Source organism: Phocoena sinus, chromosome 8 (assembly GCF_008692025.1).
Source record: "Phocoena sinus isolate mPhoSin1 chromosome 8, mPhoSin1.pri, whole genome shotgun sequence".
In the NCBI taxonomy this organism is placed as follows: domain Eukaryota; kingdom Metazoa; phylum Chordata; class Mammalia; order Artiodactyla; family Phocoenidae; genus Phocoena; species Phocoena sinus.
In genome coordinates this window covers 18,837,631-18,858,189 of record NC_045770.1, presented here as the reverse complement: position 1 = coordinate 18,858,189, position 20,559 = coordinate 18,837,631, and the positions used below count along the sequence as shown (strand labels likewise).

The window sequence follows — 20,559 nt, the reverse complement described above, 5'->3', positions numbered from 1 at the left end:
CTGTAACAGTAGGTTTGATGGGCAGCTGGCCTTACAGAGTCCTCCAGATCAAGTCTCTTCCACTCCGGAGATGTTCGAAGGGTTTTCTGTGGAGCTGGCTTGAGCACCCATTTCAACAGCTCCATCTGCAGTCTGAACCCAGGGCATACAACATATGACATGAGGCGCCACACACTCTGTGCTGTAAACTGGGCTCAGACCTTCCCACATCACTTAGGTTCATGACACTGACAATTTTAGGGAGTGTGAGTGATCCTGAGACCATCGCCAAGGGGAACAGATGACCATGACAAGCTGCAGGAAGATCATTGATCACCTTGTTTTATTTCCAAAGGCCAAGTGTGAGGAGGATGTGGACTTGTTCAGAGAGGTCATGTATACCCTCCTGGGACTCATGATGAACTTGTGTCTTCAGTCCCCCTTTGTCTCTGAGGTACCGCATTCTTTTCTCCCTACCTTAACCCGTTCTGTTGCAAAGAACTGTTCTCATTTCTGCAAAGAGGATAGAAGCACAGCAGTGCTTCTACACTGGCAATGGGAATGGGGAATGCTGGGCGGACGCTCTGTCCCTGAGCTGCCGAGGGATGGATGAGTCGCTCTGTCAGGTATTGATTCTGAAAACCAGTTGAGCATCCAGGGCGCTGAGCACGGTGCTAGGTTCTGCGTTTACAAAGTCAAATACGATGTGGTCCCTGCTCTCAAGGTGTCACCCTGTAGTTAGGGGAGTTGGACGTGGGAAGAAATGAGAGTGATAGAAGAAGATGTGAAGGAAATGTGGACAGACGTGGTGGTGGCGAGAGGGAGGGAGTGGAGAGTGGTCGGTTCTCCTTGAGCGCTCAGAAGGAAGAGGCAGAGGACCACGACCAGGATAGGCAAACTCCTTCTCCCGCTCCTTGTTGTTGTAGGTTTGGGCCACGGAGGTGAGCCGCAAGTGCCTGTCTTTACTGAACAGCCAGGATGGAGGAATCCTCACAGTAAGCTTCTCCCAGGGAAATCCAGAAACAGCTTCCTTTGTTGTTCTCCTTTTGTTTTGTTTTGTTTTGTTTTATTTTGAAGTCACCACACATTTCAGATTCTACTGATTCTCTGAGATATGAGGCAGATTATATACTCCTCAAAACAATGCCCATAGCACATAAATACTGAATTTGCCTATGGTTTCAGGGGATTTGGTGACACCCCCCACCAGTGCCCATCTGTGGAGGCCCTAGAGTCCAGGAACCCCAGTTAAGAATCCGTTTTCTGTAAACTGTGGCCCTTAACAGCTTATCCAAGGTAATCTGTCTGATTTGTCCTATATCAAGCCATCTCTGTGCAAATTGGACAGGCCAAATGATTTTATTTGGAATCTTTCTTCCATAGTCAAAAAAGCCAGACACATATTTTGAAGCCAGTGATTCTGGAGGTTGTTTATGCATAATGGTTTTAGCCCCCTTGGAGATATATGCTGGAATGGCTTTCTTCTGTTTCTGACATTTGGCTAAGAAAATTAAGAAGGCCTATGGTTAGCACAGTGTATCAGGAGGAGAATGTTGATATGATTCAAGAGGCTGTTTGCCATTATCCTGGGATGTGTTCTTCACTTGCATTAGGAATCACCCCAACTTTTATGCCTATTAAGTCAGGGCCCTAAACCTAGAGAAACAATTGGTGTCACATCCAGGGCAGGTCTGGGAAACTAGCCCTTCAAGGATCACAGCCTCGGCACAAGCCTCTTAGACAGCCTCATCCACCAGAGGGCAGACAGCAGAAGCAAGAAGAACTACAGTTCTGCAGCCTGTGGAATGAAAACCACATTCACAGAAAGATAAACAAAATGAAAAGTCAGAGGACTATGTACCAGATGAAGGAGCGAAATGAAACCCCAGAAAAACAACAAAATGTAGTGGAGATAGGCAACCTTCCAGAAAACGAATTCAGAATGATGATAGTGAGGATGATCCAGGACCTTGCAAAAAGAATGGAGGCAAAGATCAAGAAGATGCAAGAAATGTTAAACAAAGACCTAGAAGAATTAAGGAACAAACACCAGAAGAATTAAAGAACAAACAGAGATGAACAATACAATAACTGAAATGAAAACTACACTAGAAGGAATCAATAGCAGAATAACTGAGGCAGAAGAACGAATATGTGAGCTGGAAGACAGAATGGTGGAATTCACTGCCATGGAACAAAATAAAGGAAAAAGAATGAAAAGAAATGAAGACAGCCTAAGAGACCTCTGGGACAACATTCAATGCACCAACATTCGCATTATAGGGGTCCCAGAAGGAGAAGAGAGAGAGAAGGGACCCGAGAAAATATTTGAAGAGATTATAGTTGAAAACTTCCCTAACATGGGAAAGGAAATAGCCACCCAAGTCCAGGAAGCGCAGAGAGTCCCATACAAGATAAACCCAAGGAGAAACACATCGAGACACATAGTAATCAAGTTGACAAAAATTAAAGGCAAAGAGAAACTATTGAAAGCAACAAGGGAAAAATGACAAATAACATACAAGGGAACTCCCATAAGATTAACAGCTGATTTCTCAGCAGAAACTCTACAGCCAGAAGGGAGTGGCATGATATACTTAAAGTGATGAAAAGGAAGAACGTAGAACCAAGATTACCCAGCAAGGATCTCATTCAGATTTCATGGAGAAATCAAAAGCTTCACAGACAAGCAAAAGCTACGAGAATTCAGCACTGCCAAACCAGCTCTACAACAAATGCTAAAGGAACTTCTCTAAGTGGGAAACACAAGAGAAAAAAAGGACCTACAAAAAAAACCGCATAACAATTAAGAAAATGGTAATAGGAACATACATATAGATAATTACCTTAAACGTGAATGGATTAAATGCTCCAGCCATGAGACACAGCTCGCTGAATGGATACAAAAACAAGAGCCATATGTATGCTGTCTACAAGAGACCCACTTCAGACCTAGGGACACATACAGACTGAAAGTGAGGGGATGGAAAAATATATTCCATGCAGATGGAAATCAAAAGAAAGCTGCAGTAGCAATACTCATATCAGATAAAATAGACTTTCAAATAAAGAATGTTACAAGAGACAAGGAAGGACACTACATAATGATCAAGGGATCAATCCGAGAAGAAGATATAACAATTATAAATATATATGCACCCAACTTAGGAGCACCTCAATACATAAAGCAACTGCTAACAGCTATAAAAGAGGAAATCGACAGTAACACAGTAACAGTGGGGGACATTAACACCCTACTTACACCAATGGACAGATCATCCAGACAGAAAATTAATAAGGAAACACAGTTTTAAATGACACAATAGAACAGATATGTTTAATTAATATTTATAGGACATTCCATCCAAAAACAGGAGATTACACTTTCTTCTCAAGTGCACACAGAACATTCTCCAAGATAGATCACATCTTGGGTCACAAATCAAGCCTTGGTAAATTTAAGAAAATTGAAATCACATCAAGCATCTTTTCCAACCACAATGCTATGAGATTAGAAATCAGTTACAGCGAAAGAAACATAAAAAACACAAAAACATGGATGCTGAAAAATATGTTACTACATACCAAGAGACCACTGAAGAAATCAAAGTGGAAATAAAAAAATATCTAGAGACAAATTACAATGAAAACACAACAATCCAAAACCTATGGGATACAGCAAAAGCAGTTCTAAGAGGGAAGTTTTTAGCAATGCAATGCTACCTCAAGAAACGTATCAAATAAACAATCTAACCTTACACCTAAAGGAACTAGAGAAAGAAGAACAAACAAAACTCAAAGTTAGTAGAAGGAAAGAAATCATAGAGATCAGAGCAGAAATAAATGAAATAGAAACAAAGAAAACAATAGGCAAAGATCAATAAAACTAAAACCTGGTTCTTTGAGAGATAAACAAAATTGATAAACCTTTAGCCAGACTCATCAAGAAAAAGAGGGAGAGGACTCAAATCAATAAAATTAGAAATGAAAACAGGAGAAATTACAGCAGACACCGCAGAAATACAAAGCATCCTAAGGAGACTACTACAAGCCACTGTATGCCAATAAAATGGACAACCTGGAAGAAATGGGCAAATTATTAGAAAGGTATAACCTTCCAAGACTGAACCAGGAAGAAATAGTAAATATGAACAGACCAATCACAAGTAATGAAATTGAAACTGTGATTTAAAATCTTCCAACAAACAGAAGTCCAGGACCAGATGGCTTCACAGGTGAATTCTATCAAACATTTAGAGAAGAGCTAACACCCATCCTTCTCAAACTCTTCCAAAATATAGTAGAGGGAGGAATACTCCCAAACTCATTCTACGAGGCCACCATCACCCTGATACTAAAACCAGACAGAGATACTACATAAAAGAAAATTACAGACCAGTATCACTGATGATATAGATGCAAAAATCCTCAACAAAATGCTGGCAAACGGAATCTAACAACACATTTAAAGGATCGTAACACCATGATCAAGAGGGATTTATCCCAGGGATGCAAGGATTCTTCAATATACGCAAATCAATCAATGTGATACACCATATTAACAAACTGAAAGAATAAAAACCATATGATCATCTCAGAAAAAGCTTTTGACAAAATTCAACACCCATTTATGATAAAAAACTCTCCAGAAAGGGGGCATAGAGGGAACCTACCTCAAAACAATAAAAGCCATATAAGACAAACCCACAGCAAACATCATTCTCAATGATGAAAAAGTGAAAGCATTTCCTCTAAGATCAGGAACAAGGCAAGGATGTCCACCCTCACCACTATTATTCAACATAGTTTTGGAAGTACTAGCCACGGCAATCAGAGAAGAAAAAGAAATAAAAGGAATACAAATTGGAAAACAAGAAGAAAAACTGTCACTGTTTGCAGGTGACATGATACTATACATAAAGAATCCTAAAGATGCCACCAGGAAACTACTAGAGCTAATCAATGAATTTGGTAAAGTTGCAGGATGCAAAATTAATGCACAGAAATCTCTTGCATTCCTATACACTAATGATGAAAAATCTGAAAGAGAAATTAAGGAAACAATCCCATTCACAATTGCAACAAAAAGAATAAAATACCTAGCAATAAACCTTCCTAAGGAGGTAAAAGACCTGTACTCAGAACACTATAAGACACTGATGAAATAAATCAAAGATGACACAAACAGATGGAGAGATATACCATATTCTTGGATTGGAAGAATAAATATTTTGAAAATGACTATACTACCCAAAGCAATCTGCATATTCAATGCAATCCCTATCAAATTACCAGTGGCATTTTTTACAGAACTAGAACAAAAAATCTTAAAATTTGTATGGAGACACAAAAGACCCCGAGTAGCCAAAGCAGTCTTGAGGGAAAAAAACGGAGCTGGAGGAATCAGACTCCGTGACTTCAGATTATACTACAGAGCTACAGTAGTCAAGACAATATGGTACCGGCACAGAAACAGAAATATAGATCAATGGAACAGGATAGGAAGTCCAGAGATAAACCCATGTACCTATGGTCACCTAATTTATGACAAAGGAGGCAAGAATATACAGTGGAAAAAAAGACAGTCTCTTCAATAAGTGGTGTTGGCAGAACTGGACAGCAACATGTAAAAGAAGGAAATTAGAAGACTCCCTAACACCCTACACAAAAATAAACTTAAAATGGATTAAAGATGTAGATGTAAGACCGGACACTATAAACTCTTAGAGGAAAACACAGGAAGAACACTCTTTGACCTAAATCACAGCAAGATCTTTTTTGAACCACCTCCTAGAGTCATGGAAATAAAAACAAAAATAAACAAATGGGACCTAATAGGACCTAATAAAGCTTTTGCACATCAAAGGAAACTATAAACAAAAACGAAAAGACAGCCCTCAGAATGGGAGAAAATATTTGCAAACAAATCAACAGACAAAGGATTAATCTCAAAAAAAAAGTCAACAGCTCATGCAGCTCAATATTAAACAAACAACCCAATCAACAAATGGGCAGAAGACCTAAATGGACATTTCTCCAAAGAAGACATACAGATGGCCAAGAAGCACATGAAAAGCTGCTGAACAATCACTAATTATTAGGGAAATGCAAATCAAAACTACGAGGCATCACCTCACACTGGTTAGAATGGGCATCATCAGAAAATCTACAAACAACAAATGCTGGAGAGGGTGTGGAGAAAAGGGAACCCTCTTGCACTGTTGGTGGGTGTGTACAATTGATACAGCCACTATGGAGAACAGTATGGAGGTTCCTTAAAAACTAAAAATAGAATTACCATATGACCCAGCAATCCCACTACTGGGCAATATACCCTGAGAAAACCATAATTCAAAAAAGACACGTGCACCCCAATGTTCATTGCAGCACTATTTACAATAGTCAGGTCATGGAAGCAACCTAAATGCCCATCGACAGACGAATGGATAAAGGAGATGTGGTACAGATATACAGTGGGAATATTACTCAGCCGTAAAACGGGACGAAATTGGGTCATTTGTAGAGACGTGGGTGGATCTAGAGACTGTCATACAGAGTGAAGTAAGTCAGAAAGAGAAAAACAAATATCGAATATTAATGCATATATGTGGAATCTAGAAAAATGGTACAGGTGAACCAGTTTGCAAGGCAGAAATTGAGACACAGATGTAGAGAACAAACATATGGACACCAAGGGGGGGACGTGAAGGGGGGATGGTGGTGGGCTGAACTGGGAAATTGGGATTGACGTATGTACACTAATATGTATAAAATAGATAACTAATGAGAACCTGCTGTATTAAAAAAATTTAAAAAAAAAAAAAAAGGATCATTGTCGGGGGACTGGTTCCAGGGTTGTACAAACCTTCCAAGTAGATCCAGCATATCTTGTTTGTGGCCAGCAAGCCCACAGCTTCTCTGAAGTCAATCCGGACTTACAGGGCAAAGCTGTTTAACCTGGGCTCCAGGAAGTTGTGGTAGGTCTTCAGGTTCCCTGGAAGCCCCAGCAATTGTATAGAAAACTCTGAGTGTATGTGCATTTTCATGGGACTGGAGAGCACCACAGCTTTCATCAGATCCTCAAAAATGATACACGACCCCAAAAGTGATAAGCACCACTGTTCTTGGGTACTTGGGATTTTCTGGCTGGTGGGTCTAAAGCTGGGCCTGCACTAGTTCCACACTGGCCCTTCAAGGACTCTGGGGTAGATGTCCCCAGGACTCTGCTTGGCCACAGCTAGGTGGGTGCTCACCAGCTTGTTGAGTAGGGCAGTAGCCTTAGCAGGGAACCCGGTCCTTTAATACCGTGCTCTTTCTACTGCCTTGGGCCTGAAAAGAGAGCTGTACTGTCAACTGTAGTCACATCCTAGCCCCTGTAGGAAGCAGATTAGGGAAACAAGATAGGTGATATGATAATACACAGGTTTGTCCATTCTTGCTCTGGAGACTTCATTAAATTGAGACTAAAGACATTAGGGGGAAAAAAGGCAGAAACCCACACTGACGAAGTGAACAGGCAAGAGGTCACCAAAGGGTAAGTTATTTTAGCTAGTTTCTGGAAGATGGAGAACAGCTGCCAGACTGGTAATTAATGCGGCAGGGCTAAAGAAGCCTTCGTGTAGAGGACAGACGAGGGGAGCCCAGCTGGGGGGTAGCAGGTCTGTCTTGCAGCTCCATGGAGAAGATCGAGAATTCAAACCGCCAGCTACAGCAGAGGACAGAAGTAAGAGATGGGGGACTGCATCTGGCAGCCAGGCATCTATTCCTCAGGCATAAAATGAGCCATTTTTTCCTAAAGGAATTGAAAGACCAGAGGAAAAAGTTTTGCTTTCTAGTATTTGAGAGTGCCACCTCTCCACCTGTCAGTGGATAAACTTCCCATAAACATAGTGTACCCAAACATACTGCTTTTTTCATAAATGTGACTGGAGAGCTAAGGGTAGATCTCACCAGGCATATCAGGAAAGCCATACAAATAAATAGACGAAGCAAGGTAAGCAGAACATTTGACTCTCAAAAAATAGAGATGAAGTAGAAAACAGAAGAAAAAATTAATAACTATCACTCATGTCTTCAGAAAGATTCAAGATAGTGTTATGGGGGCTTCCCTGGTGGCGCAGTGGTTGAAAGTCCACCTGCCGATGCAGCGGACGCGGTTTCGTTCCCCGGTCCGGGAAGATCCCATATGCCGCAGAGTGGCTGGGCCCGTGAGCCATGGCCGCTGAGCCTGCGCGTCTGGAGCCTGTGCTCCGCAACGGTGGAGGCCACAACAGTGAGAGGCCCGCGTACCGCAAAAAAAAAAAAGATAGTGTTATGGCCATAAAATAGTAACAGAACTATTTTTTTAAAAATTAGAACTGGAAAATAAAATCAGTGAAGTCTCCCAGAAAATAGAATAAAAAGACAAAGATTTAGAAAAGATAAAGGAAAAGCTAAAAGTCCCAGAGGATCCATCCAGGAAGTCCACCATCTAATAAGGGCCCTGAACAGGTATCAGAGCCCCACGGGTGATACAGGCCAGGACTTCCTTGCCAAGGGTTGAACGCTGGTCCTGTGTGAAGCTGGAATAAGCTGGGCCTCTGTGCACCCGGGGGCAATGTTGGCGGCCCTTAGAATTGCCTACCCAGCAGCTTTATTATAAAGGACAGTACTTGACTTGCTATCAATTCCTTGGCCATTGTATTTTTAAAGTCAAGGTATTATTTTGCATCTAATACTAATGATTGTTTTTGCCTCACCAAACTACTCGTTGACTTTAAAAGGTCATCAGCATTTTAAGAAAAAAATTCCTATTGAGGTATAGTGCGTGTACAATATTATATATTTCAGGTGTACAACACAGTGATTCACAAATTTTAAAGGTTATGCTCCATGTATAGTTACGAGAAAATATTGGCTATATTCCCTATGCTGTACAGTATATCCTTGTAGCTAATTTATTGTATACAAGGTAGTTTGTGGCCTTAACCCCCTACCCCTTTCTTGCCCCTCCCCACTTAGGAAAGTTTAATCAGCCTTTCTTTCTGCTTCACTCAGAGAGCTGCTGGCGTTCTTAGCCGCACCCTTGTTTCCTCTCCGAAAATTGTTGAGGAGGCCCTCAGAGCGGGAGTGGTGAAGAAAATGGTTAAATTCCTGAAGGTAAAATAACTTCATTGGTTACAACCTCCTGAATTTCCGGGAGTGTCATATTTTATTTGGGGAACAGAACTAAGGAGGGCTTTGTTCAGTTAAGGTTCTTCTATTTCCCCCCTGCTAGCTTCTAACCTTCTCGAATGGAGATTCCCTTCTGCCTGTCCACCCAGACTCTGCTCTGACCAGCAGTGTAAGATTGTTGAACAAATAATTGTTCATTAGATGCATCCATAAAAACTGCTTACCACTTAAACCTAACTTTAAAAATGTATGGCCTCTGTCCTCGAAAAAGATGGTCTGAGTGGCTTCAACAAGGTTTCTCAGGTCCTGGTTTTGTTCATGGTTTCCTGCTCATGACGCTTTATCCAGTTACCTGGGGAAGGTTGGAGATAACTCCATTTATGAGATATGTAGCCTGCAGAGTAACCGTGTGGCTTTTAAAAGGATGTTCAGATTTTCCCCGCAATACGAGTGCAGTGAATCTATGTGAGTTAGTACGAGAGTTAACTGGATTCTCCTGAAGGGGGAGGTGAGTTACTAGGTCGCATCTCTGGGTCCCGCCAGCGATGCATGTGCCCAGTGAGGTTCACTACCCCACGTTACTGTGGTGACCCCACGGGAGACTTACTCATAAAACCCAGGCTGAGTGGCACCAGGAAGCGTGCTCTGTCGGGGGGCTGCTTCTGGGGCAGGGGCGATATTGAGGGACAGGGTGGTGGGTGTGAGTTTAGGCAGCCACGTGGATGATGACCGTCATTCACTCTGTATAACTCTTGCACACCCACCGGAGCCTGCTGGTTGCGTGCACACACATGTGCATTATGCATGCCTTCACACACACATGCATTTTAAAGACCCCACATAGGGTGATTTTAAGGGTTATGATTCGACAGTTGTCACCTCTTAAAATGATCTAGGTTCGTAATGTTCTCCATGCAGGCCTGTCAGCCTGACAGCCTTCTCAAGTCAACCCTCATTCTCAAATGGTGAACTGACATGGGAGGGCCTTTTCCTCCCTTTTTGGTACATCTGCCAGTCGACAGCACCATTCTGTTCTCAGCCACTCACTCCTAAGCCTTCCACAGGTAATTACTCAGGTGTACATGACAGGCCTACATTCATAGCGGGGGTGAGGGCCACGTTAGGGAGGATGTGAGTGACACTGCATCCCACCAGGGACCAGGCCCACTCGCCAGGAAGCACACGCTATTGTCAGCAGAGCTCTGGCTCAGAAGTCTAGGAAGCCACGAGCACAGTCACAGCTGCTCACTGTGGTTTCTGGCCGAGAGCAACCACGGCATTGATTTTCTTTTCCTAATTTCACTCTGAAATCTAGGCAGGAGGCCAGACTGCGTCACGTTATGCGGTAAAGATCCTCGCCATCTGCACTAATAGTTATCACGAAGCACGAGAAGAGCTGATAAGACTGGATAAAAGTAAGTGATAGTTTCTTTAAGTGGAGCCCACATTAACCCAGAGATTAATCAAGCCGTGAAGCTGCAAAGGGAGCTGCCGGTGAGGAGGGAGGAAAGACTGAGGAGGATGCGTCACGCCCTCCCCGGACTCAGGCAGTGTGTATGAAGATGACGTCACCTCACCTCCAGCTCTGAAAGCTCCTAATTAGCATTCGGCCGCGCACAGGTGCCACATCCTTGCTGGAAGACTCAGCTGGGAAACAGCTCAAAGATAACAGAATCAAAGCTGGGAGCTACCGCCCCACTCCAAGTAAACTGGGATTGTTTGTAAAGCATTCTGCTTAGACTGACCTAACACGGGCCCTCTTCCTTCCCAGGGGAAACACCTTAGTGACCAAGGAGAATAGGAGAGGCTGAGCCTGTCTCTAGTCTAGTCACTGCCCTGTCATGCGGGGCAGGGGTCCTGCTAACGCTCTCCTTCCCACCTCCTCTGGGCCGCACAGGCGTGAATGGGGGTCCCCACTGAGTGGGGGGCAGGAACCTTTCCTGTAGAACCTGTTCCTGGCCCCGCAGGTACAGGGTGCCAGCCCACGGCCTCCCACTCAGGTGGGGGCTGTCGGGTGGAGCTGAGAGCTTCAGATTGGGGACGTAGAGAGAACAGACCTGCCTGATGCATAGCCTGCATTCCCGGGACAACTGAGTCCTGCCAGGCTCTGCGCCGGGCTCCTGAGGTCCCTCAGAGACACAGCCAGGAGCCAGAGAGCTTCAGAGCACTCAATAGGGATTTGCCGAGTAAGTGACATGTCCATCCACTGCCACCTCCCTGTGCCCCCCATGTTCCACTGCCAGCCTCCTGCTTGTTCTCCTCCACCCCGTAGAGCTCGGTGTCCTGATGCAGCTGCTGGGCTCGGAGGATGAGATTCTGGTGGGCAACGCCACCCTCTGCCTGGGGAACTGCATGGAGGTGCCACACGTGGGCCTCGTCCCTGCTGACCACGGACATCGTGCCGGTCTTGCTGGAAGCTCGCGGGCGGCGATGCTCAGAAGACGGCCGTGCAGCTGAACGCGGGCATCGCCCTGGGGAAGCTGTGCACGGCCGAGCCCAGGTGCACGGCGCGGCAGGGAGCCCAGCTGCTTCTGTGGAGGATGCCCCCCACCCCAGGGCACTGGGGAGAGCTCAGGCTGCAGCCGGAGAGGGAACCCGGTTATGGGACAGGGATCTTTCCGGGCACCGACGGCCGTCGTCTTCTGTCTGCTCCATTCCCGCAGTCTCCTCCAGCCACTCCTCTCTCCACCCCTCCTCCCTCGCACACCATCTCCCCTTCTCTCTGTCTCCTTTCTCTCTCCTCTGCTCTCCAGAAACAGACCTCCCCGACTTCTTTTTTTTTTTTTTTTTTTTTGCTTGGGACCTAAGCGTATGGGAGAATGTCCTGTAGGGTAAATTCTTGCGCTGGAGAAAACAGACGAGGTTGGGGAGCGGCATGATTAAGACCACCCCAACAAGCTTAGACAGGAGCCTGCGCTTGATCTGGGTATTGTGCCTCTCTCAGCCCAGGCTTCCGCCCCGCTCTGCCCCGAAATGAGGCGCTGGAACGCCTGGTCCTCAGTTCCTGGAAGGTGCCCACCTGTGGCTGAGCGTGGTGCCCTGGCACAGGAGGGGGCGCCTTCCATGGTGGGGAGGGCCTCTGGCCTGCCTGCTTCCTTCTCGCACAGGCTCCCCCTCCCACCCCTCCTCTGGAGAACGAGAGGGTGGGCCTGGATGACGTCTGCGGTCTTTTCGAGTTCTGTCTGACTGTTCAAATGGAAGGAATGGATAAAATCTTTCTTCTACAGAAAGCAAAGCACATCAGCTAGGATGGGCTCGCTGTGGCAACCTGCTGGGGAGCTCCCAAGAGCAGGTCCCGCAGGTCCCTGTCACATCTGCCACTCACGTGGCGAGTGTTGCCGTGTTTTGTGGGCCTCCTGAGGGTCTCCCCACTTTGATCTTTAGGGCTCCCCAGGGCAACAGCTGCTGCCCTGTCCTGATTTCCCAGCCAGCTTCTGCCTGAGGGGGGGATGCCTCTGGGGCCTGGTGTCTGCACCCTGACATTTATGTCCTGGAGTTTGTGTTCTGATTATGACAGGTTTGCTGCTGTACTGAGAGAGCTTCACGGGATGGAGATTCTCAACTCTACCATGAAGTACATGGACAATTCTTGAGAGACGCGGCATCCGTGTGAGCTCTGGCTTGCTCCTGTGCCAATAAAGACTTTCTGAATATCCACTCCAGACCTGAATACTGATCTTCAGGGTGCTCGCCTGTTGGTTTCGCTGGTCACGAGACTTCCCCAGACTCTCTGGGAAGCAGCGGTTCTAGATAGGAACTAGGTTCCGCCTAACACCGCACCTGCCCCCCTTGCTGTTTTCTGCTGGCAACACGCTAGAAGCGTCAGGTTTTTCAGGAGCGGTGTTTTGGCCTCTGTTTTCCAGCTCTGAAGTGCCAAGACACAGCTGCAGCGGCGTCTGCATGGTGAGCCTCCTCAGGCCTGGCTGTGGCGCACGGTCTTGAATTCAGTGGGTTGAGTGGTGGGTGTGGCTCCCCAGCAGGGAGTTCTGTAAGGTCCAGGGGAGTCAGTCCTGGAAGCACCACCCGCTGCCTTCCTCCGCCCCATGCAAGGATGTTGTGACCCCCGCTTCCCTTAAATTGTCTTCTGCTTCCAGTGCCAGAGCAGGGGGGGGGATCTGTTTCTGTCCTGAACTCTCACAAATACAGACATAATCTATTCCTCTAACCCACCTTGCTCTTCCACCCCACCCCCGAAAGGCACTGCTCCCTTACAGTTGCCCTCAGTCCACTCTGAAACTGACAGGGTCTCCTTTGGACCCCAAGTCCCTAAGCAAAAAGTCCAATAAGTGCCACCACTCTTCCACTTCTCAGTACCATCACTTGACTGTTTTAGGGTAGGAGGCGGGACCTGCACGGTAGAGTGAATGCCAAGTGTCCCAGACCAAAGTTCCCAAGGCCTGTGGTCCTACTTACCCTGCTACCTGGCAGCTGTGGACTTTGGGCAAGACACTCAACCTCTCTGAGCTTTGGTTGCTGCTTTTGGAAAAGCTAGAGCAATACCTGTCCAACCTATCTCCAACATTACTGTGAAGATTGAATGAAGTTTTGGAGGTAAAGCCACGAGGAACTGCAAAATGCTACACAAATATAAGAGATTTCTAGGCTCCATCTTGAGATTGAGGGGGTTGACTTTGATGTCATCTGAGTTAAATTTAAGGCGGCTGGGAAAAGGTAAGCACACGTCCTTTAAGGAATCAGAACTGGATGTTTTTGGACCACGTAAGAAAGGAAATCCTCTTCCTGAGAGATTTTTTTCAACACACCCAAACAAATGGGTCTTCGCAAGTGTGATAGCCCTTGGAAACCAAGAGAGAGAATTGTCACTTTATGGGACTGGAAGGAAATCAGTAGCCCTGAGAGTCTCACTCTGGGATCAGGCTCACTGGAGTACTCTGTGTTGGTGCCCTACGGTCCCCTGGGTGGCAGGCAAGTGACAGGCCACATTAGAGAGGCTGGGACTTGCCCACTCAGTCCCATCATGCGAACAAACACACTTCAAGAGGGTACTGAATTTCAGAGGGAGATGGCTTGGTGCTAAATAGAGCACAGAGAAGAAATTAGAGGCTGCAAAATTTGCTGGTTTTGGAGAGATTCAGTGGAGCTTTAAAAATGGAAAGCCTGCCTGTGTACGTAACCAGCAGGCTTGTCTCCCCCGATTTGAAGTTCAGACCTCTCCTTCTCCCTCTCTTTGGCTGCACTCCTCCCCCGCAGCTCATGAAAATGGCTATTATACATGTAATCTCTTCCGCAAAGAGTGGGGAAAGCCAAATTATATTATTATCTTGCCTCGGAGAGCCTGCCAAGAGCAGCCATCCCTCTGCTTTGGAGGAGGGTCTGGCTGCACCTGAGGAGCGCCCTCCTCTCGCAGGTGGAGAGAGATGTTTACACACTGGTGTCTCCGTCTCGCTGCGGAGCCAACCCGCCCTAGCCTCGTCACCTCTAACACATGCTACCATACAGGGCTCCCAGGCAGCCTGGAAGAAACTACCTACGTGTTGAAGAAGGGGCTCCTCTCCTCATGACTGGAGGCCCCTGCACCTCCTAGCCGCCCTCAGGATCGTGGCTTACTCCGAGAAGGCGGTCTGTCGGTTCACGGGCGGTGGGATTGTCCATCCTAAAGAGATGTGACCGACATGGAACTTAATAACCATCCTGAAGCCACAGCAGAGGTGTCAGGTCACGGATGGTGAACACCTGTCCTAGATTAGGTGACACCGGCTCTTCTACAGGGCAGCAAGACAGGGTTGAGGTGAGATACTGGGAGGAAATGATAGGAAACGGTAGGACATGCTATCGTAGGCACTTTCCTGAGGATCTGTTAGGACAAGACCCTCCTGGCTTGGAGAACCGAAAGAAGAGAGTACCACCTGAAGTACCCTGAGGCCAGGTGACGTTTACTCCTCCATGACTTTTTTCAGCAAAAGTTCTCATTTTCTAAATGCCTTGAAAATGCGGGCTCTTCAGAGGCCAGTAAGCGGAGAGAGTATTTGGAGGTGAGGAAAACATTTACAAGTCACTCCCTTTCCCAAGGCAAGAGGCTCTGGTCCTCCTGGGCGTGCGACTGGCCAGCCTGTTCTGCACCAGGCACTGTAACAAGTGCCTGAAGATCCAGCCCATATAAGCCTCACGAAGACCCAGTGGGGTGGGCATGAGCTCCACTTCGTGGGTAAAGAAACTAAAATGTGAAGACAGTAAGTACTTCTTACCCAGGATCACCTAGCAGGTAGGTTAGGGAGCCAGAATTTGACCCCATCCTGGATTTTTAAACACCTTCTACATTAAAAACATACCTCCACTTACTCAACGTGGTTTGAAGGAAAATTACCTAGTTTCTCCAAACCTCAGTTTCCTCTCTGTCAAATGGGAGGAACGGTCCCTACTTACAGAGTTCTTGGGTTTGGATATAACATATATGCAGTGCCTCGCACAGGTGACTGGAAGAGCAAAGGCGTTTCCTTAAGAGTGACTATTATTTGAAGCCTGAAATTACCGTGATCACGTATCATCTGCCGCCTTCCACCCTCACCTATCTGCTCATCCTCCTAGGTAACTCATCTCAAGGCAGGCAAGCAGCTGTATGGCACTTATGTTTGCTCTTCTCCCTCTCCTAGCCTGACGGCAAACGTGAGGATCCCTCCAGACTCGGCTGCCGACCTCCCTTCTTATACTACCTCGGAGGCAGGGAGGTCTGAAAGCCCCAGGCCTGGGCAGGGTGGGGTTCTGAGTAGAGATCACCGCAGCTCAACGGTGCTCCTTGCCAGCAGCAGTGTGACTGGGGCCTTCGAAGACCTGGGGCCGAGCTGCATTTATGCCAGCAGGACCCACGTGTACAGGGGGCTGGGAGCCCTATGCAGGAAGGGCCATAGGTGCTGGGTATCAGTGCCCCAAAGTCCCCTCCCCAAACAGATGCTCCCTGTCACTTGCTATTTGACCTCAGTTTAGAATCAGAAAACCTATTGATTCCAAGGACTGTGCCTGCAGTACCCACTCATCAGGATATTGATAGTTCTTTTTCCCTCAAGCCTAAGCCCTGAGTGCCCTGGAAAGGAGGTGTGGGTCACAGAAGGACCCACAGGGGACAGCTCCCCCTCTTGTTGCTGCTGCCATGTGCCAGTGAAGAGCTGGGTTTCTGTGATCTGAAGCCTGCTGGATGACATTCTATTTTAACAAGACCTCAAATTTGATCTCCATTTCAAGTAGGGGAAATGAAGAATGGGTCCCCCTGGAGCCAGTCTGCCCCTTGGTCTGATTTTAGCCTGAGGCCAGGATGCCACTTCTCTGGCAGCTCTCTGGTCTCAGCTCTGGCGGGGGCGGGGAGAGGGCCTTGGGCGCCAGCTGGGCGTGGGAGCAGTGACTGCCGATGCGCCCTGACAGGCCACCCCAGCCTCAAGTCGGCCCAGCTCCGGAGAGGGACTCCCATCCCTCATGAGTGTGGCTGTCCGCCAGCTGTGCCTGATCGCACTCAGCCTGAACATCCCTCCCCGTCACATGTCTGCTGGTCTCCAGCTTCACATCTGCACTTTTAATCTTCAGCAGCTCTGTCTGCTCATTTAGATCCCTCACGTCCCCCCAAGCCACAAGGTCCACCCAGACGCACGCACACACAGGCAGACTTCACGTGTCTGCATCCGAGAGATGAACTTCCATGTAAAATGGATGAGTTCACACGCATTGGGGATTTAGGCTAGATCAAAGGCACGGCAAGAGAGTGAGAAATGTTGGAATGAGTGATGAGGACAAAGGCTCCTAGAATGTCCAAGCTGAAAATAATTCAGGGACCATCTACTCCACTATCAGCTTTATTGGAAGCCATCTGATTTCAATTGCTAAATACAATTCACTGCTCAAAATGTGTCACCCAGCCCCATTTTACAAATAAGGAAATCAAGATTCCAAAAGGCCAGGTGAGCCGTCCTCCATGTATGAGAGGCCTCTGAACCAAGGTGCAGAGAAGGGCAGGGACCCAAGGGGGCCGCTGGGAAGCAGTAAATGCAGCGGCTGGAGTGCAAGTGCCCCGCATCCTGATGCCTGGGTTCAAAGCCCAGCTTCACCTCTTACAATTTCATACCTTCAATTGCCTTGTCTGTAAAAAGTGGGGGAGGTATGACAGCTATTTCATGGGTTTATGGCAAGGATTAAATGAGATGATTTCTGTGAAGTTCTCAGCATCACACTGGGCACACAGTAAGCCCTCGGGAAATGGTAGCTACTCTTGTTGTCATTATGTTGGAGTCAGCTGCCTCTGTGGATGCCCCCTATCTGTGCCTGTGTGTATATGAATAAAGGGGTAAGAAGAATGCTTTGTCAATTTTCTGAAATTTTGCTGATAAAGCGTTCACATTATTTCACTTAAACTACTGTAAGATTTATATATATTCCTTACACTGGATATGAGTAAGAGCCATGATTCATAAGTTTTAGGTATAATTTAAAATAAGCATATCTATCATTACCCCTTAAATATTACCAGAATTACACACGGCCTTAGCACATGACCCATCCAGGGTGATCTCACTGAGTCTTGGGGTTGGCTTAGTTTTAGGGTCATATTCTGGTACTGTTACCAAACCAAGCTTGGGTCCACTCGCCTGCGCACGGTAGAGCCAATCTGCTGACACTGGGTTGTGGTGAAGGAAAGTGCAGCGTTTATTGCAGGTGCCAAGCAAGGAGTCCAGGCAGCTCATGCCCAAAAGACCCAAACTCCCCAGTGGTTTTCAGGCAAAGGTTTTTAAAGACAGGGTGAGGGAGGGCAGGGTTGTGAGGTTCATGATCAACTCGTGGACATTCTTCTGAGTGGTTGGTGGTGAGGTAATCGGAGTCAACATCATCAACCTTCTGGTTCCAACCAGTCTGGGGTCTACCTGCTTGTGGTCAGCATGCAGTTAACGTCTTCCACCTGGAAGGGATTTCAGCCTCTGTAAAACAGCTCAAAGGATATGGCTCAGAATATGGCCTCAGAGGAGGAACTAAAGGTCCTCAACTTTGTTTAATGGCTAAATTATTATTATTTTGTCTTGCTTGACTGTTTTCTTTTCTGCATTTTCTCACTTTTCTGATTAAATTTATTCTTTGGAAATCAGGGAAGGCCTAGGAGGCTAAAGTTTTTCTACAGACAAGAGGCAGGCAGAGGACATGGGTCGGGGGTCTTTCCCGGGAAGGTCCCACAGGGTCCTGCTGGGTTACAGGACTGACCCTGGCTCCCACGTCTTTGTGGTTCATCATGGTGCTCCAACACCTCCAGGAAGCCTGAGGAAGATTTGCTGAGTGGTAGTGCCCCGTCATGCCCTCTTTTCTCTTAGGCCAGCTCCCCAAGTGTTCTGTCTGCATATATTCTGCTCATTCCCGTCCTCTTGATTCTGCCTCTGCTGTTCCCCCAACTCAAAAGACCTTCTTTTTCCTTAAATCTTACACATCCTCAAAGCCCTGACGTAATAAAAATGGCAGGTACCTTTCATTAAATGCTTACTAGGTTTCAGATCCTGGCTAATGAGGTGGGCACTATAATTATTCTCTCTTTACAGGGAGGAAACTAAGGCATGGAGGGGTGAAGCAACTTGTGGAAGATCGGTCCCTGAAACTGAGTCCCCCTAAGTCTGAGTTCCTCTGCTGAGTTTATGATTAACCTTTCTATCCAAAACTTTACTCCCTTTCTTTTCCTGAATCTGTTCCCCTCAAGATTGAGGAATATCAAAGAAAAGGGGGGATCGAACAAACCCCTGTGTCCCTGTCCTTTGAAGTTAAAGGCTTTTGATTTAGTCTCCCAGGCCTCCCTTGAGTCCCAAAAGGCTGGCTCAAGAGTTAATGATTAGGAAATGTGAAGATGTAGAAACAAAGGGCAGCTGTTGGGCTGGAAAACTGGTAACAATTTAGACTATAAATCCACCACACAGCAGAACCACTGAACTCCCAGTTCCCTGAAAGATACAGACAAAGGCCTGACACACGTTCCTAAGTTGTTTTTACAGTAAGCAGACCCCACCAGATGGAAACTGCTGACTGCAGGCACATAGACCCCAGACTGGTTGAAACCAGAAGGTTGGTGATGCTTGAAACTTCACCTTGACGCCAAACAATCCGGGAATTGTGCACAAGCTGATCGCTCACCCTGCAGCCCCCTCCCTCACACTTCCTTTAAAACCCCTTCTCTGAAATCCATCGGGGAGTTTGGGTTTTTGAGCATGAGCTGCCCATTCTCCTTGCTTGGCGCCCTGCAATAAAGTCTGTACTTTCCTTCACTACAATCCAATTGTCAGTAGATTCGCACTCAGGTGAATGGACCCAAGTTTATTCTGGTAACACCCTGGGTCCTTCCAGGCACTCATACATTTGCGCCAAGCCCTTTTCCAGCCCACGCTTTTTTGTCCTTCTTCTGAATTCCTGTCTCAGTGTGCTGCACTTTTAAATACTTTGATGTGAAATTCTTTTCTGTGTCTTTATTTTTTCTCTACAACTAGAATGTAAATTCTAGTTGGAGGACCTGGAAGATTTCTCCCATGAGAAGTCTTGTGAACAAGAAAAAGAGAGTTAGGCATAAACAGAAGGAGTTTAATAACCTTATTCAAAGGCTATGTCATCTGGAGGGCACATCCTTGAGTAAGTGCTTGGCTCTGTCCTCAAGAGCATGTGGGTGAGTCACCAGCAGTGACAGTGGCTTCCCTCTCAGTCATGACATTATCTTGTATGGATCCAAAGCCACTGGGTCCCCGACTCCTCAGAGGAGTATGTGACCACTGCACATTTCTTTGTCGTAATATCCACAGGACATGGAATGAGATGGGCCCCCTTTGTGTTTCCTCTTGTCACCAAGTCCAAGCTCATACTCCTCTCCACGTGACAGGCCAATAAATTCAGAGACGAGGTGCTGGGGCAAGGAATAAGGACTTTATTCGGAAAGCCAGCAGACTGAGAAGACGGTGGACTAGTGTCCCAAAGAACCATTTTTCCCAGCTTTGGATGTTAGTTTCTTTTATGGAACAAAGAGGAGGAGGTGAGTAAGTAAATTTTTAAAGGCAATAAGTTGTTGCCATTGTTTCCTGGCTCCAGTCAGACTCTGGTGGGGGTGTGTTAATTTCTTCTTTCCTGCAGCCATTCCTGGGTGGGCCTGGTCAGGATGTTTCCTGTGAACTAAACAAAGGTATTATAGCTCAATGCTTGGGCATGGGAGACAGGGTTCCCAGAGATTATGTATACTTTAAGTTATTGGCAACATCCCTTTAGTGGTTAACTTGTCTCAAAAGCAATAGAATACAAAGGTTAAACTGAAAGGAACAGATCCAATATGGAGTCAGATATGTTCTTCCCTGTTACGCTCTGGGCAAATGTAAGCCAAAGAGCCTTATTCAAAAGTCCCACCCAGCAGTCCTGGTGTCTCAAGCAGAGGCTTCAGCCCTGCAGCCTGTTTCCTGTGGCAGGAAAATAATAGCCTCA

The 20,559-nt window shown here is 46.6% G+C and overlaps 1 protein-coding gene across 1 annotated transcript in view; it reads left to right on the top strand.

Moving 5' to 3' along the window:
• Positions 1 to 12,787, top strand: part of TTC12 (tetratricopeptide repeat domain 12) — a 48,433-nt gene extending 35,646 nt beyond the window's left edge. The window contains 8 exon segments of the mRNA XM_032641032.1: positions 335 to 433; positions 906 to 974; positions 9,016 to 9,117; positions 10,448 to 10,547; positions 11,405 to 11,502; positions 11,504 to 11,545; positions 11,547 to 11,632; positions 12,650 to 12,787. Of these exon segments, the coding sequence (XP_032496923.1) occupies positions 335 to 433; positions 906 to 974; positions 9,016 to 9,117; positions 10,448 to 10,547; positions 11,405 to 11,502; positions 11,504 to 11,545; positions 11,547 to 11,632; positions 12,650 to 12,725 (672 nt within the window). The 3' untranslated portion in view covers positions 12,726 to 12,787.
• Positions 12,788 to 20,559: the final 7,772 nt, after the last annotated feature.